This window comes from Ochotona curzoniae, unplaced genomic scaffold, assembly GCF_017591425.1.
Source record: "Ochotona curzoniae isolate NIBS_2020 unplaced genomic scaffold, NIBS_Ocur_1.0 contig_2210, whole genome shotgun sequence".
NCBI classification, from domain to species: Eukaryota; Metazoa; Chordata; class Mammalia; order Lagomorpha; family Ochotonidae; genus Ochotona; species Ochotona curzoniae.
The window spans coordinates 42,450,964-42,474,194 of record NW_024465369.1 but is presented as its reverse complement, the minus strand read 5'-3'; the positions used below and the strand labels follow the sequence as shown (position 1 = coordinate 42,474,194).

Here is a 23,231-nt window from a genome sequence, read left to right as displayed (position 1 = left end):
CCCAGCGCCGGGACCCGAGCGCCTGGCTGGCAGGCCTGGCGGGGCGGGCCGGGGCCCGCGGGCCGCAGTTCCCTGTCCGGCCTCGCGGGGGCGGCGGCGTGGTCGATCAGGTGACCGAGCGCTCGTCCGGGGCTGCGGGAAGCGGCCTCGTTCTCAGCCGCCGGAGACGCCGCCGTCGTCGTCGCCGCCACACCTAGTGGAGGAGCGGTGGAAGGCGGCTCGCTGGGGGCTGGGGCCGAGCGCGCCGGGGGGTGGGGACGGAAGGGCGGCGGGCGGAAGGCAGGAGGAGACAGCCGGGACGCCCGGCTGCTGCTGCTGCTGCGGGGGAAGGGGACTCGGAGGCGACCGCCGCTGCTCGCGGAACCGGGGCGCGGGGACCATGGGCGCGCTCCCCTGAGGCGGAGGTCGAGGGCGGGCGGGGCGGAGGCCGCAGAGAGGGTGCTGCGCAGGCCACGGCCCGGTGACCGAGCTCCAGGCGGCCGACGGCGGCGGCGGCAGCACCAGCAGCACCGGCAGCACCAGCAGCACCGGCACCATGTCGCGCTCCGTGCTGCAGCCCAGTCAGCAGAAGCTGGCGGAGAAGCTCACCATCCTCAACGACCGGGGCGTCGGCATGCTCACTCGCCTCTACAACATCAAGAAGGTACGCGCGGGCCGGCGAGGCCGCGGCGGGGCTGGAGCGGGGCCCGGGAGGGATGGAAGGGCAGGGCAGGCCCTCGGGGTGGGGGGCGGCGGGCCGCGCCGAGGGCGGACATCTCGGCGGCGCCGCGCCAGGCCGGGCCCCGGGTCGGCGGGACGCGCCGCGGCCTAACGCGGGCGCCCATCCCGGTGCTTCGCCCGCCGGCCGGCCGGAGGCCGACGAGGAGCCATTTCCCGGCGCCTGGAGATCGGATCCGTCGCCGGGCCCAGCGCGGAATGAGGGGCGCCTGGGGCCTTGGCCGGAAAAAGGAGGGTAACGGGTGGGCGAGAGTCTCCGGGGGACCAGGAGAACGGGAGGTTCCAGGAACGAGGTGGAAAGGACCGGGGCGGCGATGGCAGCCGGTGGCGAGGGAGCACACCCCACCTCTGCATTTTTTGGTGTGTTTGAGTGTTGGAATGTGGGCCGGTGAACCTCAGAGCCCTAGCACTTGGGCACTTTAGTTTGGATTGCTAAATGAAAGCCATTTGAGGGCTTGTTGACAATTTGGGATTATTTCATTTTGAGTGGAGAGGAGGGAGAAGCGAGGGTGGAAGCAATTTTCTTCTGAAATACGTGTGACTCACTAGAACAGGAATAACAACCTTCTCTTCCCTCTGCACTCCTCCCCTGGGTTTTCTCAAGCCCTGCGTGTTTCAGACCATGATCTCTTCAGAGTTAGGGCTCTATACAGAATGAAAGCTCAACATGTTGCGCCGTTCATGCTGCTTTGCAGGGTAATCTGTTAATATGGGTAGTGTAAGTAATAGGGCCTATTGAAATTACATTACTCCCAGCAGTTAAGGAGGAAGCCTGGAGTTGAGAACAGTAAATGTGAAGACAGCACAACATCAGTTGGTTGTTTTAGCAGCAGCCCAAAGTTTTCTTTTTAAAACAGGGATTGTAAATTTTAGATAATTTAGTAAAGGAAAAAAAAAATAAAGCTTTTGGGCTTTGCAGCATGCACTTTGTCATCCTCAGCATTACTTTTGTTGGCTTTTTAAGGTATCACAGGAATTACCTTTCAGTTTAATCCTAGCAAGATTCTAGGTTGCAGATTAGAGAAGATGGCTTTTGCTAAGTGGTTCTAATAGAAAATTGTTGTATTTTGACAATTTGATGGAGACACTTTATTTCTCCAGAGAAAGGCTGTCTTGGGTTAATAATGATAAATTTTGGATCATGATAGCCATATTCCTCTGGCTGCACTCCTGATTGTAAACGTGGATTGGCTGTAAACCCAGGGCAACCAGGAGAAGAACCGTGACATGCCTGTTCAGTTTGTTACATTTTGTGTCACAAGAGCTCCTTTTCGATACAAAGAAACCCTCTGCCTTTCCCAGGGAGCCTCCCTCATACTTTTGTGTAAGTTAGAAATCATTTAATTTTATACAGTATTACTCACAGGTTGCGTTGACCTGAACTTTTGGGTGAGATTATACAGTCTAAACTTGGAATTTGGTTCAAAACAGAGGCAAGTCAAACATTACTAAAAGTTACCAGACCTGTGGTATTTGTGGTTAGGGGAAATGGTTATGATGGTTTCTAGAAGAGGAAGTGAAAGTAACATCAAAAGTGATTTGATATTTGGCCGAACTACCTTTTTTTAAGCATTCATTAAACATTTTTGTAGCATCAATGCAATCAAAAGTTAATCTCCTGGTTTCATAAATAAGATTGAAATAAATTATAGGTATTTAAAAGTTACAATTTCAGTTTACTGCCTTTTCTGAAAAGCATGCTTTTTCTCTTCCTGTTTTGAAAAACTTCAGGCTCTTGTGTTTTTGAGAACTGGTGAAATTTAAAATACGTTGAATGTGACCAATATTATATCCATGTGTCACCTATTTTGAGTTACTGAAATAATTCAGCACTTGCTGTGTATTTGTGGTTCCTGAAAAATACTCTTCCTGCCTCGCCTGATTTTGTATTTTCTCCGTGCAAGGACAATTTAATTTATTTTTGAAGTAGTAGTTGGTGTGTCAAGCTTTAAATGCTTGAGTGCCTTGGTTAGGCCTGTTTGAAATGAATGAATTACATACTCTGTGTGTTTAGTTTTAATAATTATAATAGATTATGATTTGCTTTTTATTATGTAAGTTTGCATATGAATTCATCAGCTAGATTTCTGATATTTCTGCCTATAGAATTATCATGTAGGAATGTCACATCTTCCAGCTGGCTAGGGATTGAAACATTTGTTCAAATACCTTGCCAAAAAGTGAGTAAGATTTATTCACCATGTGTTTAAAGAGTTCATGCTGTATGCATTCTTACAACATATAAACCACGTGATCTTTTCAATCTCAGTCATTTGTAGTTTTCAAAGCAGCCTTCTGTCTGATATTACCTGCCTGACAGTTATCACATCTTTATTCAGGCATGCATGCATTAGATTACCAACTAGATTTGGTTTTCTGTTCTTTTTAGCTGGAAGTACAGATTGAGTATCCTTTATCCAAAATGCTGGAAACCAGAAGTCTTTTGGATTTTGGATTCTTTAGATTTTGTAATATTTGCCTATAGGTATATATGTATATAATGATATATATTGATGTTGTGACCCAAACCTAAACACGAAATATCTGTTATGTATAAATATGTGTATATATGTTTGTGTATATATATATGTGTGTGTACATATATGTATGTTTTACAACTCACTTAAATGTGGTTTTATGTGATGTTTTTAGTGTGCCTGTGCCTTGTAGCCTGTCACATGAGGTCAGGTGTGGGATTTTCTGCTGTGGCATCAGAAAGTTCGGGGTTTTAGGACATCTTATTTGGGTTTATCAGGGGAATGTAACATGGTGACTGAGAAGGGATTTTTGGGTGTTTTTTTAAGTGTTAATGAGAAAAAAAATACTTAAATCTTTGCAAGCTATAGAGAATTTTAGGGAACTTTTAGTTTAATTCAGAAAGTAAAGACATAAATGGACATTTTACGGAAAAGATATGAGGGTAATAGGTAATTTTATATCTCAATTTGTTCAATTCCTTGGGTTTTAAATTTTTATTGAAAATGTCTTCCCTTTAGCAGACCCAATTATTTATTTACATTATAATTTTTAACATTTTATTAGGCCACTTTTGTGACTTATGAAACTAACATGGTGAGTTTTAGAATTAAGAGCACAAGCCTAAGGTTAGAGGAGTTGCGTTTCAGTCTTCGTTCTTTCATTGAGAATTCTGTACCATGGGGTAGGTGATTTGATCTCTCTAAACTTCACTTACCTTCGTCTGTAAAACTGAAAATTAACTGTGAAAGGAATGCTAAAGTCTGTTCTAGCTCTACTTTTGTTATCTTTGTAAGTTCTTTTTGTACTAGTAGAAGTTACAGACCATTTTAAGTTGCAACTGAGTTTGTTGTGGTTTTCATTAATATAGGAATATAATATCTGCTTATGAAGATGAAAAACTGGGAAGTATTTGAAAATATCTCCCACACAAACTTCTCCCCAGCCTTCGAAAACTACCTAGTTTGCCCTGTACCTAGGCAAGCATTATACTGCTGGTGGAAAAGCAGCTAGTAGCTGGACTTTCTGGGCCTGGTTAGGGCTAAATTTGTTTTAACCCTACTGATATGCCAGCATGGTTGCTAATCTTTTTTTTTTTTTTAAAGATAATTGGGTAAGGCAGGGAATGCTGGGCCAGGGCATGCTACCCTGCCCTTAGTCAGGGGTGCTGTAGATTGTCCAGCGAAGGAGGTCTGGGGACATATTGGAGTGGGAGCAGCTGAGGGCATGTTTAATAGGGAACAAATGACTTCTTGGGTCTTCCATGTTCCAGGCCACTGCACTTTCAGGTAGGTGACGAACCGAGATGGAGTCATTTAGAGGGGGAAAACTACAGGGCATGTTTGGCTCAGGCCAAGGCACCTGTCCACGCGGGAGATCTGGGCTGGGCTAAATACTGTTGCTTGCCACCTGCTGGCACACACAAAACCTGGGGCTGGGAGGCATGCCTGGCTTAGGCTGTGCTATCTGCCTAGTAGTGTGGGAACAGGGGTGGACCACATCAGACTGGGCTGCAGCACCCACCAAAACATGAAAGAACCAGATCTTAGGGCAGATTCTGTAGGGAAATTGTGGTCTCACCTCTGTGGGATGGCAGCACCCATTGCTTTATGTGGAGAGCTGGGGGTGGTGACAGGCAGAGCCAGGTTGGACCACAGAACTCACCTGACAGGAACCCACTTGACATCTCTGGGAGCAAGGACTGGGAGGAGGGCAGGCTGGCCCAGAATGTGGCATCTGCCAGCATGTGCAAAGGCAAGCACTGAAGGCAAACCAGGTTTAGCAAGACCCATTCACCTGCCAGCATGGGATCGAGCATTTGGGGCAAGTCTGGTAGGGAAACTTGTGGAACTCCCCTACTAGGCTGTAGCTTCTATTGGGGAGCACAAAAGCTGGAGCTAAGAGGGCCAGAACAGCTAAAGCTGTAGCACTCAGCATTTGTTTGGGCCTGGTCTGGAGACAGGCTTGGCTGGGCCAGACTGCATAACCCACTGGCACGAGAGACAGCCAGGATAGGGTACAGGCCAGGCTGGGTTGAACTGCAGCACCTGCAAGTTTACATGAGTGCTGGGGGTGGGCCAAGGTGGGCTAGCTACAACACCTGCTAGCCAGAGCTGGGACTGGGGGCAGGCTGGGCTGAGCCAGGCTGTAGCACCTGTTGGTGAATGCTGAGACTTGGGGCAGGCCAAACACCTGTTGGCACATGCAGGATCTAGGGCTGAGAGTGGGCTTGTAGGGGAACTTTGGAGACTCCCTGCCTGGGTTGCTGCTTTCACTGGTGAGTGTGAGAGCTGGGACTGAGGGTGGGCTAGGCTGCTGAACCTGCTAACAAACAAGAGCCAGAATGGGTGCAGGACAGCTGTGCTAGGCTGCAGCACCAGCTGGCAAGTGCTGGAACTGGTTGCGAATCCTGTCAGCCTGGACTGCAGTCCCCACTGGCAAGCACAAGAATTGGGACTGGGAATAGGCCTGGCAGGGACACTGTGGGCAGTCCCCTGCTAGCCTGTACCTATCACTGGTGAGCACAAGAATCAGGGTTGGGGGCAGGCCAAATTGGACAAGGCAGTGTCACCTGTCGACATAGGTGAGGGCTGGGTCTGGGGCAGGTTGGACTATGTTTGATACCCTTGAGCATGCATCAGAGCTGAGTGGAATGTGGGAACAGCTGGACTAGGCTACAGCAGAAGCTGTCTCTCTCTCTCTCTCTCTCACACACACACACACACACACACACACACACACACACACGAATCCATGCCTGGGGATGCACCTGATAGGGTTGCTTTTGGGGTTGCCCATACCAGGCTGTAACACCTGCTAGTATGTGTGAGCACTAGACCTGTGTTGGGGTGGCTGGGCTGGGCCTCAGTACTTGTTGTTTTGTGTGAGATATGGGGCTGGGCTGTAACTGACCAGGCAGCTGCATCTACTAGTATGTGTGTTGGCTGGTGCAGGTGACGCACACACAGAGTCAAGTCTGAGTTCACTCCAGGAAGGCTTCTTAGCAGTGTCTCCAACTAAACTACTGGTCTAAAACTCTAGCCACCTGGAAAATCACAGGGTGTGGCCAGTCCGTGGAGTACATGTATTGGGACTGAGCCTCCTCTGTTGCTGATGACTGTGTGGTTGGTAGTCAGGGTGCCTGGATGCACATGGGGCAAGAGACAGCCAGCTCATCCAGCCCAGCAGAGGAAGGTGAGAAGTAGGAAAAGTTGGATAACTGTACTGGTCAAGTTTTCCAGAAAGCATCCAGGTCTGTGTTTGCAGTAAGGTGGACTTGATCAGTGCATAGACCTTGGATTTTTCCAACCCTGGTGCAACAAAGCGGACAGCTTCACAGAACTAGCAGTTCCACTCAACACCCTTGAAACACACATCAGGGTCTCTAAGGTGTCATCAAAAGACTGTCCTCAGTCCCCGTTTGCTGATGTCGTTTGACAGCAAGTAGCAGCTTCTTCCCCTAAACATAGGAGGAAGAAAAAAAAGGAAACATTTGTCCCACCCACATTCCTTCCTACCTGACTCCCCCCCCAATCAGATGCCCACATCTCTCTCAACTGTATTAAAAAAGAAAATGATATTTAAAAAATATTTAAAAATTCTGTAAATTTAGTTTGACCAAGTTTGATTTTTCTTTTCATTTTGTATTCTTTTTTTGATTTTAGGTTTTTTTCCCTGTACTGTCACCAACATGAGATTGATTTCTGCATGGGAAAGATCTAGTTAGTACTTGCATATTTTTCCTTTTGCTTAATTACTGCCTCAAACCTAAAAAGAAGAAAGAAATCTACTTAATATTACACATTGTTTTTAAAAGCATATTCTTGCAGTTTCAGGGCACTGATACTTATTTGATCAGAGGAGTATTTTTCTTTCCCTTCCCTTCCCCGTGTAATCCTTTTCTTATGATTTGGATAAGTGTATTTCTTAAGGAAAAAATTAACAGAAGTAGTGTATAAAATTTAGTCTTTAGCTGATGCCTCTTTCTCTAGTGAAGAAAATGGTGCTTGGGAAGCGGGGAGTGCTGAGGAGGGGGAGGGGACTGGCTTTAGTCTTGTCTTTTCAGTATTATATTTGTCTCCATAAGGTATTTTTTCTGTTGATCCACCAGGAGCAGAGAAATATTTTGGGACTGGATGGTGGCAAGTTCCATAATAACCAGTTTTATCAAAATAGGATATTTTTCTCTTCCAGTAGGGTTTCATTATTGAGTGCTTTAGTCATCCATTAGTGAAGCTGAGTTTAAATAATTGTATATTTTTAAACAAATCCTGTTATGTCGGCTTGTAGGCTTATTTTTTAAGGAAGCAGCTTCCAAAATTGAGAGAAGGTGCTTAGCAAAAATAAATTATTTTAGTTTTTCTTTAAAGATTTATTTATTTTCATTGGAAAGTCAGATATACTGAGAGGAGGAGACAGAAAGGAAGATCTTCTGTCTGCTGATTTACTCCCCAAGTGTGATGACTAACGGAGCTGAGCTGATCTGAAGCTATGAACCCCGAGTTTCTTCTGGGTCTCCCACGCAGGTGCAGGGTCCCAAGGCTTTGGGCCGTCCTCAACTGCTTTCCCAGGCATATGCAGGGAGCTGGATGGGAGGTGAAGCTGCCAGGATAGGAACCAGAGACCTATGGGATCCTGGTGCATTTAAGGTGAGTCACTAGGCTACTGCACCAGTCCCTATTTTAACTTTTCAAGTAGCATTGGTAAATTATTTACCATATGCTTCCCTTATGAATTATCAATTAATTTTAAATGTTTACTTTTTACTTGCTTTTATCTACTTGAGTGAAAGAACTATAGAGAGGAAGAGAGTGATTCACTTGATCATTTCCTAAATGCCCACCACAACCAGATTTTGGCAGGCTGAAGCCAGGATCCTGGAACCCCGTTTAGGTCTCTGATTTGAGTGGCAGGGGCCCAAGCACTTGAGCCAAGCACTGCCTCCCAAGATGCATTAACAGGAAGCTAGAGGTGCAGCTGAGAAGCTTGGAGTTGAACTTGCATTCCTAAATGGGGTAGAGTTGTCAAAAGCAGCAGCTTATCCCACTGTGGCATAATGCTTGTTCCTAAGAATGTTTAATGATTATAGAGGAAGGGCCGGGTGTGATTCCCTAGTGGCTAAATTCTTGTCTTGCACGCATCAGGATTCCATATGGGTGACGGCTTGTGTCTTAGCTGCTCCACTTCCCATCAAAACACCTTGCTTGTGGCCTGGGAAAGCAGCCAAGAAAGGCCCGGAGCCGTGGGACCCTGCGCCTGCATGCAGACCTGGAAGAGCTCGTGCGTCCCAGCTTCAGATTGGCTCAGCAAAAGCTGTTGTAGCCATTTGGAGAGTTAACTGGTGAATGAAAGATCTTTCTTTCTGTCTCTCCTCTGTAAATCTGACTCTTCCCTCCCCGCCCAAAAAACAGATTACAAAGGGAAACATATTTCTTGTTAAAACTCAAATATAGTATAATATGTGTGACTTCAAAAATTTACGATCAGCCCATCTCCCACTTCAAAAAATAAGCTAATTAGACTTATATTCTTGTCTGTACAAATGCTAATGTACATAAATATTTTATTGTTATGATTAAATTGGGTGTGTTCTGTATGCAAAAGTAGAGAAACAATGCAGTACACTTTATGTATAAATGCAATTAGTAAGAGTGTATTGCTTCTGTACTTACATATAAAGAAAAGGAATGGTCATTTTTAAATAAAAAAAAATAAATAATTTATTTTAACCATGCTCCTATTTATTTATTTTCATTTTATTTGAAAGGCAGACATATGGAGAGAGAGAACTGTTTGCTTGACTGATTCACTTGCCAAATGACCGCAACAGCCAGGGCTGGACCAGGCACAAGCCAGCAGCCTGGAACACCACCCAGGTCTTCCTCATGGGTGGCAGGGACCCAAGTACTCCACAAATGGTATGCAATAGCAAGAAACTAAGAGGCCAGGGCCTGACTCTGGCACAGTGTGCTGGATTCAGGCATCCCCAGGGGACTTTGAGACAAATGCCTGGCTCCTACCCACACTTTGGATGGCATGGAGGAGGCTGATTCTTGGACCCCTTGAGATGATGTTGCAGCATGCTGCACCTTTTCCTGGGGTCAGTGGGCAGAATGGTTTGGGCGCTCCAAGCCATCTCAGCTCAGCTAAGCAGCTACCCCTCGCTGAAAGCACAGCCTTCAAAGGGAAACCCTGGGGATGCATTCCAAGCAGCACTAACAACTCAGGGCTGCAGGCTTTGCTGCCTCTAGAGACCCCAGTGCTGTGCTGACCCACTACCTTCTATACAATTCCTCCAGGCTCCAGGCAGCACCTGGCTTTCACCAAGGTCCCAAATACTTCCTTCCTATCTCATCCCTGTTCTGTGACACAATCCCCCCATATCACCCCCCAGGACTATCCCTTCCCAGCAGTCTCCCTTTAGCAGCTTCCTGGCCCTCATTCTCTCCCTCCCACCTGCAGGGAGTGGCCAGATGAGAAAAGCAGAGAATGAGACATTTCCAGGCAGCGGCCTCCTCAGCAGGGCCTTCCTCATCTTAATCCCACTTCCTTCTTCACTGGACTGTAGCAGTAAGGCCCACACCACGGTTACCCTAGCCACTTCTCAAACTTAGCCCTGCCACCACCGCATGAGACTTAGGGGGCCTGGGCAGCCACAGGAGGACTGGCGCAGCATGCACACTCTGAAAAACGACGCTGAGCTCTTGCAGCCCGTCCTTCCCGGCCTCGTCTTCCTTATCCAAGTGGGGGGTGCCCACGCTGGGTCAGCCAGGCTGCAAGACGGCTGAGTGGGACAACAGGTCCTTGTATTCATCCAGGATGGACGTCATGGCTCTTGGCTGCTGGGCTTTTTGCCTGATGGAAAGCGAGGGCTCCCCGACTTCTGACAGATCCTGGGAACCTGGCGCAGCCTCCTGCCTTTAAAATCCTGAAGATCTCTCTTCTGTCTCTCTCACCTTTAGGGTGAGAAGATCGGGTGGGGTGCTCTCCCCCTTGAAGCTGAAGCAGGTTTGCACCCCACTCGCAGCTGCTAAAGGATCACACGCTCCTGTCCATCGAGCTGTGACAGTTCCGAATGGTAATTTAAAAAAAAAAAAATTAAATGGGGAGGGGGCTTGCATCATTGCTTCGCTGGCTAGTCCTGCAAGTGCCAACATCTCGTATGGGTACTGATTGGTGACCCTGTTGCTCCACTTCCAGTTCAGCTCCCTGCTTATGGCCTGGGAAGGCAGGAGGATGACCTAAGTCTTTGGGATCCTGCACCCACGTGAGAGACCCAGAAGAGCTTCCTGGCTCCTGCTTTCAGATTGACTCAGCTCTGACCATTGTAACCATTTGGGGAGTGAATCACTGGATGGAGGGTGTGTCCTCTTTGTGTCTGTCCTCTCTGAAAATCTGCCGTTCCAATCAACATAAATAAATCTTAAAAAAAAAATTAAGTGAGGAGAACAAATTGGAGAGATGTGTCAGTATTCAAAGTTCTTGTTTTTTCAGGTAAAGATGATAGAAAATCAAGCTCATATTCTTGATTTTTTTTAATAGTTTGCTAATATTATTAGGTAAAATCCAGCAGTAATTTTGGCATATTTTTAGTGAAATGTTTATTTAGTATTTATTAGAACTAAAGAGATTTATTCCTTCAAACTTTCTGGTACACTCCCCAAATGGCTGCAATGGCTGGAGCTAGGTTGGTCCAAAGCCTGGAGCTTGGAGCCAGGAACTTCTTCTGGGTCTCCCACTTGTGTGTAGGTTCCCAAGGTCTTGAGCCATCTCCTGCTGCTTTTCCAAGTCAATAGTAGGGAGCTGGATTGGAAATGGAGTAGCTAGGAAAGCAACCAACATCTATGTGGGACACTAGTGCTGCAGGCTGAGGCTTAGCCTACTGTGCCATTGCCCTGGCTCCGGCCCCCTTTCAAGTCCTCTTAAACCAGTTATTCAGTAGGAATACAAATAGTTGGGCTGTCTTTTGATGCTTTTCCCAGGCCATTTTCCAGGAACTAGATCAGAAATGGAGCAGTTGGAACTTGAACTGAGCATGCCGATAGGTTTCTGGCTTTGCTAGCAGAGGCTATGCCATCTATGTCATTGTGTAGGCCATGAATTGTTCTAAGGTTTGGGATGTAGGTACTTATTTTATAGATAAAGAAGTTTAATTTTATAATATGAAATAATTTGCCCATGGTCAGGGAAAAGAATTTGGTATCTTCCTTTTCTAACAAAGTCTGGTTTATTTATTTTTGCCATTAGATTTATAGTTGATATTTAAACTTTTATAATAGACACTTATTCTTTTAAAAATATTCATTTAGTTTTATTTGAAGCACAGATTTTTTTTCAGACAGAGAAGGAGAGAAATAGATTTTCTATCTGCTGGTTCACTCCCCAGATGGCCTAAATGGCCAGAGCTGGGCCCATATAAAACCAGGAAGCAGGAGTCTCTTCCGGTCTCTCATATGGGAGCCAAAGGAGTTGGACCATCTGTTGCTGCTTTCCCAGACATATTATCACAAAGCCAGCTTGGAAGTGGAACAGCTGGGTCTCAAACTGGCACTTGTATGGATTGTTCAGTTCTGGCAGTTCTGAGAAAATTAAATGATTCCTTAGAAATGACAAACTTCATAAACCACTTTTAGTTTGTAAGTAGTTGCATTAGTTTTCCTTTACTACATAACAAATACCTGCGAAGAGCAATTTAGAAGGGAAGGTTTATTTTGGCTGATAATTGGGAGGTTCAGAGTTGAGGTTCAGCTTGTTTTGATTGGTTCGGGCATATTGTGATGCCAGAAGATGATGAAGGAGATGATCACATGATGAACTAGGAAGCAGGCAGAGATGCAGGTAACTTTCTTATCTTTAGTATCCGACTCTGGGTACTGTCTTCTGAGGGCTAGCACCCAGTGACCTGTAGACCTCCGTCTTGGCTCACTTCCCAGATGCTGTAATTAGGTCAAGTAATCACCCTTAATTAACATTGATCTATTAATTGTTGATTTAAGACTTCAGGTAATGAATTTGTGTGTTTTTCGGGAAGACATTTTGTGCAAACTGTAGTAGTAGTAGTATTCATGTGCCAAAATCAAAGGAATCTCTTTTGTTTAAACAAAATAAACTAACCTTGAAAGTGTTTTGTTTTTAAAAGATCTGTCTTATTTTATTTGAAAGGCAGAATTATGGAGAGGAGAGACAGTGATATTCTATCTGCTGGTTCATTCCCGTAATGGTTTTAATGTCCAGAACTAGGCTAATCCAAAGTCAGGAGCTTCTTCTGGGTTACCAGGTACTTTCCTAGGCCCTAAGCAGGGAGCTGGATAGGAAGTGGAGTCCTGGGAACACAAACTGGTGCCCATATGGGATCTCAGCATCATAGGCCTTGGAGCTTTTGCCTACTAATCCATGGTGCCTACTTCTGGAAAGTATTTTCTTCTCTCTCTCTGTTTAAGATTTATTTTTATTTGAAAGACCATTTGCAGAGAAATGGAGAGACAGAGATAGAGATCTTCTGTCTGCAATTGTGCTGGCTGAACTAGAACTGGTGTCCATATGAGATGCTGAATACTGTAAGGTGGAAGGTTTGTCACTGTGCTAACCCCAGAAAGTGTGTTCTTACTGCATAACTTATCTTAGATATCTATATCCCTGACTTTAATAAAACTACATCTTTAAAGCTGTTTGTTATTACAGTTTGTCTGAAATATTGGGAGTTTCCTTGTCATGCATTTACTCTTCATTTGTTAAAAGTTCGTTGATATTAGGTAAATAAATACATTATGATGAAGACTCTAGTGTCAAGCATTTTGAATCTTAGTAGGGATGAAAGGTGTATAGATAACTAAATTTAGTAAGTAGGAGTCAAGATGTCCTAAGAAGAGAGCTAAAAATCCAACTGTCAGAGAAATGGAAATGAGTTATATTTGTACTTGGTTCTTATGTTACAGACATGCGCTTTAGTCAGATGTTGACCAGAACTAGCCAGACATTATTTCAGATTCCAGAACTTTTGTATGATAAAATACGTAAGATGTAAAATTATAATATATCTTGGCATTTTCTTAAATGCATTGTGCCTCTAAACTTATATATTTTTAAATGTATGACACACAAATATATATGATATATTTTCATTATGATTTTAATTGTAAAACTTAATGTGTTATGCCATTTTTTTACATAAATTACAGTATATATTCATAGCATATCATAAGTATATTTAAATGGGAAAAGAAGAGGTCTTATATCTGCTGCTTCATCTCCCAAATGGTCATATCTGTTGTAGAACTGGTCTGAAGCCAGGAGCTGCTTCAGGTTTCCCATGTGGATATAGGATTATTTTCTACTGGTTTCCCAGGTTAAAAGCAGTGAGCTGATCAGAAGTGGAATAGCTGTGACTAGAACTGGTGCTCATATGGGATGCTGGTGCCATAGGATTGGTTTATTGTATTACCGTGTCATCACCAGTACTTCTTTTTTTAAAAAATTTTTAAAAATTAATTTACTTTTTAAAAATGATCTTGCTTAGTTGATTAGGGCACAAAGAATCAAGGTCTACAGGAAAGTGGGTAATACCATTGTTTCCACACTAATATTTTTTTCCCTGTATCTGGGGTCAGGGGATAAACAAAGGGAAAAGCCCCACCCATCACCAGCACTTCTAATGCTGTATTGTATATTTCACTATTTATTTAAAAAATTTTTGTTTATGTGTCCTCTGGCCTGGTGGTGGCTCAGTGGCTAAATCCTGCAAACACCGGGATCCCATATAGCTTCTGGTTCATGTCCCAACTGCTCCACTTCCCATTCAGCTCCCTTCTTGTGTGTGGCCTGGGAAAGTAGTTGAGGATGACCCAAAGCTTTGGAACCTCTCACCTGCATGGGAGACCATGAAGAAGCTTCTGGCTCTTGGCTTTTGATTGGCTCAACTCTAGCTTTGGTGGCCCTTTGAGAAGTGAACCAACCAGAAGAAGGAAGAACTTTTCTCTCTGTTTCTTCTTCTCTCTGTAAAAATCTGCCTTTTCAATAAAAAGAAATAAATCTTAATAAATAAATATTGTTTTAACATTTATAATTTTACATGTCCTGTTGCATTAAATCATCAGAATTTTTTTTTTTTTTTAGATTTTATTTATCTTACTTGAAAGTTTTACAGAGAAAGAGCAAGATTTTCCATCTTCTGGTTCACTCCCCAGATTGTTGCAGTGGTCAGAGCTGGGCTGATCCAAAGCCGAGAACCAGGAGTTTTTTCTGGATCTCCGTTTGAGCAATCTTTCTCTGTTTTTCCAGGCCATTAGCAGGGAACTAGACTGGAAGTGGAGCAGCTGGAACTTGTACTAACACCCATATGAGATGCCAGTGCCGCAGGCAGAGGATTAGCTAGCTGTACCACTCTAATGGCTTCAGTTTTTTTTTTTTTTTTTTTGTTTAATTTATTTCTTTGAAAGTAGAGCTAGAGAGAGAGAGAGATTGAGAGAGAGAGAGAGAGAGAGAGAGAGAGAGAGAGAGAGGAAGATTTTCCATCTGGCTCACTCCCCAGAGCACTGCGGTAGCTGGGGTTGTACCAGTCTGATGCCAGGAGCTAGGAGCTTCTGTGGTTGTCAGGGACTTAGATGCTTGTGCCATCTTGTGCTGCCTTTCCCAGATGCATTTGCTGAAAGCTGGATTGGAAGTAGATCAGCCATGACTCAGCTGGCCAACATGGGAGGCAGCGTTTCAACCAACTGTGCCACAATGCTGGCCAGTAGTTTCCCATTCTCCTTTTTAAATTTAAAAACTGTGTTAGAACATTCAAAGAGAGTATAGTTGCAGTTTTGAGAGCTGGAAATTTATGTTTCTAAATATTTAAAATCTTTTTTATATCTTTTGGATTGTGAAATTACAGTGTTTTATATAGTATGATAATGAAAATGTTCTCAGTTAGGATGAAATAAAAACACAGTATTAGGGAGAGCTTTTAAAATTCTGTGGTTCACAATATATAGCTTCCTTCCTTCCTATGAATTCTCTTTTAGTCAATTTTGTGGAGAAAAAGATTTTTTTGGTACAGTTATGAAATTTTGGAACTGAGATATATATAATTTCACCCTGTAAGTTTTTGGTGGGGAGGATTTAGGGAGGTGATGAATGCACTTAAAAGTTTAAAATTTTGATAATTAAATACTTAAAATTTAAAATTTAAAGTTTCAGTATTTACAATTTTGATAATAATCTAGCATAGTTTATAGTTTGTTAAAACTCTTAATTTAGTCCTTATAATAAGCTTTTCTGAAATGTATAGACTAAAATTGTAACTAAGTATTTCAATATAGATAATTTTCAAAAATTGGATACTTGGGTGATAATTTTAAGAGTGAAGGATTAATTTTGTTTAATACTATAGTTGTAGTAGGATGAAATACAATTTTGTGAGTACAAATATTAGCCTATATCCTGAAAATGAAAGTTGATTTCTTTGTTGTAAAAATGAAATTCTTCACATTAGAATGGAAAAGATTTATCTTTATAGGTTTTATAATCTGGTTAGTGGAGTTTTGTTGTATTGCTTTAGTCTAGAAGTAGAATTTTCTTAACTTGATTTCCACTTATGACTCTGTCAGGATGTATTTTACATAAGTTGATAACTTCTAGCTTGCTCATAATTAATATTTTCCTGGTACTTTTCCATTTTTGCCGTAGTGTGTTCTACACAAATATCTTTTGTTGATCTTGAGATAACACACCAATTTAAGTTGATTTCAGATAATGTAAAATGAGGCCCAGTACTTTTATGTAACAGTAAGGAACCTTGTGTATATTTTATTAATATTTTGAGTACTTATGATATAGAAAAGTTCTTTTAAAAATTCTAAATGTGCACTCAAGTAGTAAAAACAGAAAGCTTTTAAGATAGATTGTAATTATTATCTTCTACTTAATTCTTGACACAGAAACAATGAGATCAAAATCATTGCTCATGGTTACACGGCTCTAAGTGCTGGAGTCAGGATTTGAACATGGAGAGTCTGTCCTAAAACTCAGGCCATTAGGCTAGATTCTTTCCCTGAGTATAAACATTTAGACTTTCAGTGAATAAAGGAAATTGTTATCGAGAGGAGGAATTGTAGTCATGAAAGGAAGTTAAAATTAAATTGCTAGTTCTGTATATTATGATAAAGATGATTACTACTATGATTACTATTTATATTAGACTTTTACTTTGGTAATTATTATTATCAGCATTATTACAGCTGTAATTAACAACAGCTAATGTCTTTAGCATCCTAATGTGCCAGTCATTTTGCTAAATGCTTTACTTGGATTATCCCTCTTCAAATCCTCATTATGAGGTAAGTACTAATTTTCCCCATTTGACAGATGAAGAAACTTAGAATAGGAGATGTTATGTGATACATTGAAGATCCCATGGCTAGTGAAGATCAAAATCCAGCTAGTTTTACTCTAGAATCTGTATTTTCAGCCTTCTTGGCATCCTTGCCTAGCAGTGTAGTATGCTTATACCGTAAACCTACTGGGCAGTGTGGAAGGGGTAAGGCAAGCCCAAGCAACTGTGTATGTGTGTGTGTGTGTGGGTGTGGGTGTGTTTGTACATGTTCTCTAGTGGATTAAATTCTTATACAGTAAAATTTGTGATCTTGGGAAATTTAGTCTATAATATTTGCATTATTTATATTTATATTATTTATAATACTTATAGTCACTAATACTGTGGATAGCCAAATTTTAAAATAATTAGAATCTGAAAACAGTAAATATGAAAAAATAACCATAATTTAGAATTACTTTAGGATTCATCATTAACTCAACCATATTTGTAGACTTGATTTTTACTGTGCTAATGCTGTTGGAAAATACTAACTTGTAGCAGTTTCTTTTTTGGAAAATTCTCAGCTGTGTGATTCTTAATTATTTTGTATAATATTTTAGGAAGAGGATAAATTGTAAGATTATGAGAAATAATATTTTAAATAAGTGATAGTCTATTCTGAGGAAAAGCCATATAGAAGTTAATATTGTGATGTTGAAGTAGAATTTAACGGTAGCCTGGTGTCAACCTAATTTAAAGGTTACAGAATTCTAAATTGCTCACGGTTAATTTTGTTTTATTTAATTAGAGAGTGAAGAGATTTTTTTCCTACTGCATTCCTATTTCTATTTGGAAATTATGGGAATGTTTGTATTGATTTTTGCACTCTGGAAGAAAGATAGGTGATATTTAAAAAATAGTTTCAATGTGAGATGAAGTACAGAAGTCTTCCAATAACGGTTTATTTTTATTCTTGGCTACCGTTTCTTTTTAAGGTATGTAAAATTTCACTGATGGTTTTGCTCCTGTTTTATAAGTGCATGTAGCCTTTATTTTCCTTAAAATTGTTTTCCGTTGGTTTAGAAAGAGCACAAAAGTGCTGATTGACATGGGTGTGCACTTACACAATAGTATTTAAATATCTGTGACTAGTACAAACTATTATACATCATTTGTATTCTAAAACTTGCTAAGTAGAATACCTTTAAATTATAGCACCATATAGTTCTAACTTGTTTTGTTATTCATAGTCTGCAGTGGATAAGTTTTCTACTAAAAAGTATGGCATAGTTTGACAATCATTGTTTACACGTAATTTTCTCTCTTTCTGTTACAATGCTTCCCCAGCAAGGACAAGTTTGGAAGGTTTGCAAAGCTTTTCACCTTCCCTCTGCCCGCTTGCCCGCTTTCAGATCAGTTTCATGTTTCATGACTTCTCTTTCTGCAACCCACAACATAGCCATAGTAAATAGTGGAAAATGCTAAATTGCAGTACTCTATTTTCTTACACATGGAATGCAGATGTAACTTTTTCAAAGGACATATTCTTTTAAAAATGGAATTAAAAAGTTAGATAGGATTGTTAGGGTTTTAGTAATTCGCTAAGAAATAACGTCTCACTAGCAAGCAGTTAATTGAATGTCGCATAGTGAACCACTAGTGAACATTATTGAAGATTGTATTCTGTCTTGCTAACAGTTGAGGTAAAAAGTTCTTCCTATAACATCCATATCTATATAGTGCTTTGCAGTTCACTATAGAAAACGCTGTACTGCTGATGTGGTGAAAATGTAAGCATTTCCATTTGTTCTGAGCTTATGAGATATGAAACAGATGTAGATTTATTGTTTAAAATACTGCTGGTTTGATGGAAAACAGTGTTGTAACTGAGATGTTCAGAAGCAACACAAATTAGCAGTATTGAGACAATTTTAGCAGCTTCCAATTCATTTGAACTAGGGTTCTTGTGTTAAAATGCTTAAAGTAAATAAGGAAAAACATTTTGGAAAAAACATTTAAATAAACTTTTATAAGACTTAAAAAAGAACATGTCCGGTACTTCACTGAATATTTAATTTTGTGATATTTAATTAGCTTCAGATGAATACAGTCCTACCTCAAACCAAGAATTTTTTTGTTTTCCTTTTTTTTTAGGTTGAGCTTTTTCCTTCACTGCTGTTCTGCGCTAACTGCTTTGAAACTTTCCATGCATTTTTTTCAGTAGAAGAACATCTCTGTACTGTCTCCCATTGCATATCTCAGCTGTGACAATCCCTGCACTTTGCCTATTCATTTTATCACCTGCTCACCAAAACAATAAATATCTAATTTCTGATTACAGATTTGCTATTCCTTGATTTTAGCAGAAAGATGAATTTCACTTTTTTTTTTTGTTGTTGTTGCTGTTTCTTTATAGGCTTGTGGAGATCCCAAGGCCAAACCGTCTTACCTTATTGACAAAAACCTGGAATCTGCTGTGAAATTCATAGTCAGAAAATTCCCTGCTGTGGAAACCCGCAACAACAATGTAAGTCATCTGAAGTTTTCTGTTGCTTGACTTCAGCCAGCTGTAAGCAAAATGGTGGTGTGTAAAGTGCTTATGGAGGCTCTTTTAAAAATCTAAACCTTTCTATTTTGGTATGCAATGAAATGCAGTAAGAGCTCTTCTAGATGATATTTTTATCTGTTACTGGAAAAAGAGACTCAGCTTTATTACTATTTTATTATAAAAAAACAAGACCTTAGTTTCTTGCACAATTTCCTTTCAAATTGAAGCAAGAGTAAGGTGATATGAATGCATGATCCTAAATATTTATGTGAATACCTGGTATGGTTTTGTTCATAAAGTCATACAGTGGGTTTAATTTTAAAGTTATTAAATGCCTTCATTGACCTTGTATTGCTTTTACTAGTTAGCTGTGTTTAGTTTAAAATATATTTGTTTGTGTAGCATTTTCATAATTGAAAAAAATTTCTGAAAATTAAATAATATGCGATGATGGTATTGAATTGAAATTCTTTCTTATTATACTGGAGTAAGGAAATATTCAGAGCATTCGTGGTATGTTTATATGTATTTTGGTAGTTTTTTATAATAATTTTATGAATAACTTAGATAATTGGAATTACTTTTCAGGTTATGGCATTGTCATATGAATTCTGTTGACTTGGAGGCTTTCTGCATACCTTCTCTTTTTACTTTTTTGTTGATATCCCATTTTATAACCGTTTCTATCTCTTGCTTTATGTACAAATCTTGTGAAAGTTTCTCTACTTTTGAGGCATTCTGTTTAAAAGATAAGTTGTCATATTTTCTTAAATCACGTGTTCATTGGAAATTCACATTTAGCTATTGATAACACTTTTATTTAGAAACATTTTAATATAGAAGGAAAATGCCAGAATTAGCAAAAATAAATCAGACACAGTTTTTTTAAAAAAATAATTTTCTTTTGAAAAGAAAATTAGGACTCAAATTGGCACTCTTATGGGATGCCAGCATTGTATACTGGGCTTAACTCATTAGGCCATGATGCTGGCCACTCTGCCTTGTCTTTAATTTATATATAACTTCTTTTTCTCATGGCTCATAAGATCTTTGTGATGTAAAATCCTTAGAAGGTCTTTGGAGTTTATTTTTTAAAAAAGATTTAGTTGTGTTTATTTAAAAGGCAGATTTTACAGAGAGAAAGAATGATCGTCTTCCACCCACTGATGATTCCCCAAATGGCCTAAATAGCCAGAGTTGAGCTGATTCAAAGTTAGGAGCTAGGTTCTTACAGGTCTCCAAGTGGGTGCAGGGACCCAAGGACTTGGAGGCATCCTCTGCTGCTTTCTCAGGCCAAAAGCAGGGAGCTAGATTGCAAGTGGAGCAGCCAGGACATAAATTAGTGCCAGCACCAGGGCAGAAAAAATTAGGTTGCTGTGTCATGGCACTGGCCTCTTACATTCAGTTTTTATGAAGCGATTTATGAATGTTCATGGCGAATGGGAATTAGACAGTTTTCCATATACTTAAACCCGCTTGTGTATGTGTTTATGTGCAAATTTTCATTAGGCATAGTTCTTGAATATAAACTCTTTTCTTAGAAAGTTAGCAAGATTAAGAATGTATTTACCAATTAGAAAATTAGCAAGATTAAGAATGTATTTACTAATTATTAACAGTACTTTTTAAAAAACCAATGAAGACTCTGCTGTTGATGTGCCTGATAGATAGCTTATAATTCTTTAGTTTTTGTTTTTTAATTAGTTTTATTCCTCAAATTTTGAAGCTTAAAATTGATGTTTTAGTTATTTTGCTTTATTGGTACTCATGTTCTGTACAAATCACTGAATGATTCAGTGGCTTTTAGTGTCTTTCATTGTATGAATATGCCACATCTTATTTATTCATCTGTGAGCTGAGCTGGTATATGTTTAAGGTTTTTTTTCTTTTTTTGCATTATTTATTATAATACTATAAATGTTGCAAAGAACCTCTTTAAAAGTTTTCATTATGGGTATTTGTTGTGTATACATACACACACATAAGCACATATACTAGAAGTATAATTCCTGTGTTATGTGGTAATTTTATTTTACACATTTTTAATTGTACAGTATTTTGTATTTAGTTGTACAGTACTGTTGTAATGTTTCAACTACTTGTAGCAATTTTGATTGTTTACACAAGCTGAGTTTTGTCTTATGGCCAGTGTGAGTCTGTGCAGTTTTTAAAATGGTTTTAGTAACTGCTACAACATAATGTAGTAGGTATTTGTGAAGTCTTTTATTTTTTAAGATTCATTTATATTTTTATAAAGCAGATTTTTCAAAGCAAGAAAAACCTTTGGTTGGCTAGTTTGCTCCTCAAATTGCCACAGTGGCTGGGGCTGAGCTGATGTGATACTAGGAGCCAGGAGCTTCTTCTGTGTTTCTCATGTGGGTGTGAATTCCTAAAGACTTGAGCCTCCTCAGCTGCTTTCCCCAGCCTTAATCAGGTAGCTGGTTTGGAAGTGAAGCAGCTGGGACACCAACTGGCACACAGATAGTATGCCAATGCTTAAAGGTAGAGGATTAGCCTTTACCTTCAAGCCAGGGTGCCAGCCCCCATGTTCTTGAAGTTTGTGATCTTAGTTTTGATCTGGAGTTGCTCAGATTTTGGTTAGAGAGTCTTAGTCAGTTGAATGAGAAAATGAAAAGTGAATACTTCAGTTTTACTTTTTTTTTGGGTAAGATTATTTGAAAGTCCGAGTCTTATGTGGAGAAAGGGAGAGATGGAGAGATTTTTCACCTGTTGGTTCACTCCCCAATTGGACACAGTAGCACACCAGGCTGGGTCAGTCCAAAGATGGGATCCAGGAGCTTCTCTTCTGGGTTTCTCATGTGTGTGTATGGGTCCATGTACTTGGGCCATCCTTTATTGCTTTCCCAGGCACGTTATCCGGGAGCTGGATTAGAAGTGAGGCATCAGGAACTCAGACTGGGGCCTGCTGGGATGACAGTGTTTTATTATTTTTAAAACGTAGATGAACAGCTACTGAAGGTTTAAACAGTTGGAGTGAATAGCATCTGGGATTGATAGGAGGTTGTAGGTGTCAAGTTACTTACGTGGAAGTACTGTTGATATGATAGTCCTCACATGGCTTACTTCATCTCTCAGAGATCAAGGTTAGCACTGTTTCTATTTTGATTTGTGTTGTACAAGTACTACTTATCTTATTTCAGCAAAGGTAGTCATAAAAATATAGTTTCTGGTAGAAATTCAACAGGATTATTTTTGAAGTTTCTAGAATAGTACAAAAATGCTAATCTTATTTTGCAACAAAAAAAATTGCATGTTTGTTTGTTTCTTCAGTGATTGTCCTAACCCTTTGATTTTAATTGCATTACCCATGAGCGCATAACAGGTATACAACAAAGTCAGACACTGCTGACAGAACAGCATTGGAGTATGATATGGCTTTAACAGTGATGATGTTGGCCTTCGATGAGATATTTTTACTGTTTTGTTCAGGTCAATTTGTGCTCTGTCACACCAGGGAATTAGTCCTTATTGCCTCCTGTCTTGCTGTTTTAACCAAATATCCCATAGACTTTGCAAAACAGGCTCATTAAATAAAAATAAAAATGAATAAAAGATTTCTTATTTTAAGATTTTGAAACCACTTATTGCATGTCTAATGTCTGTCTCTGACTAAGTGTTTTAATAGTAATTTTCTTATTTAATTTCTGATTAAATAGAGCATTTCAGAGTTGATAGGTCATCCAGCTTATCCATAATTTTGATATCATCCATTATTTTCAAAGTATAAGTCCCGTTTCTCTTAGATAACTTATGAATCATAAAGAGGAATCTTTTTATTATCCTGAATGAAGAAAATATGAATGCTTTCTTTTTTTTTTCACTAATTGATAAACATTATTGGGCCTAGGATACTCTAGGGTTGCAAGGACTTAGGCTATACATAGCTGCCTTTCCAAGTCACAAGCAGGCAGTTGGATGGGAGGTGAAGCAGCTTGGACATGAACCAGTGCCATATGGGATGCTGGCACTTGAAGGCTGAGGATTAACCAATTGAAACATTACTCCAGACTCACAAATATTTTTAATTAAGTAGCTTGTAGAGTCCTGTCACAGAAGACAATGTATCGTACTCAACAATAACGTTGGTTCAGAAACAAAGCATTAGATGAGTTTCCAAATACCATTTTTTCCTAGTAACCTGACATGTGGCACTAAATGACTGACAAATGAATAAAC

At 40.5% G+C, this 23,231-nt stretch overlaps 1 protein-coding gene across 4 annotated transcripts in view; it reads left to right on the top strand.

The window, feature by feature from the left end:
• Nucleotides 1-319: 319 nt before the first annotated feature.
• Nucleotides 320-23,231, top strand: part of NCKAP1 (NCK associated protein 1) — a 100,736-nt gene continuing 77,824 nt past the window's right edge. For 2 of the 4 annotated variants that reach the window (XM_040971825.1, XM_040971823.1), the window contains exons 1-3: nt 320-643; nt 17,834-17,851; nt 18,903-19,013. In XM_040971825.1, coding sequence (XP_040827759.1) covers nt 536-643; nt 17,834-17,851; nt 18,903-19,013 — 237 coding nt within the window. In that variant the 5' untranslated portion in view covers nt 320-535. The remainder of the gene's footprint in view (nt 644-17,833; nt 17,852-18,902; nt 19,014-23,231) is intronic. The other 2 variants (XM_040971824.1, XM_040971821.1) reach the window with 1 other exon arrangement.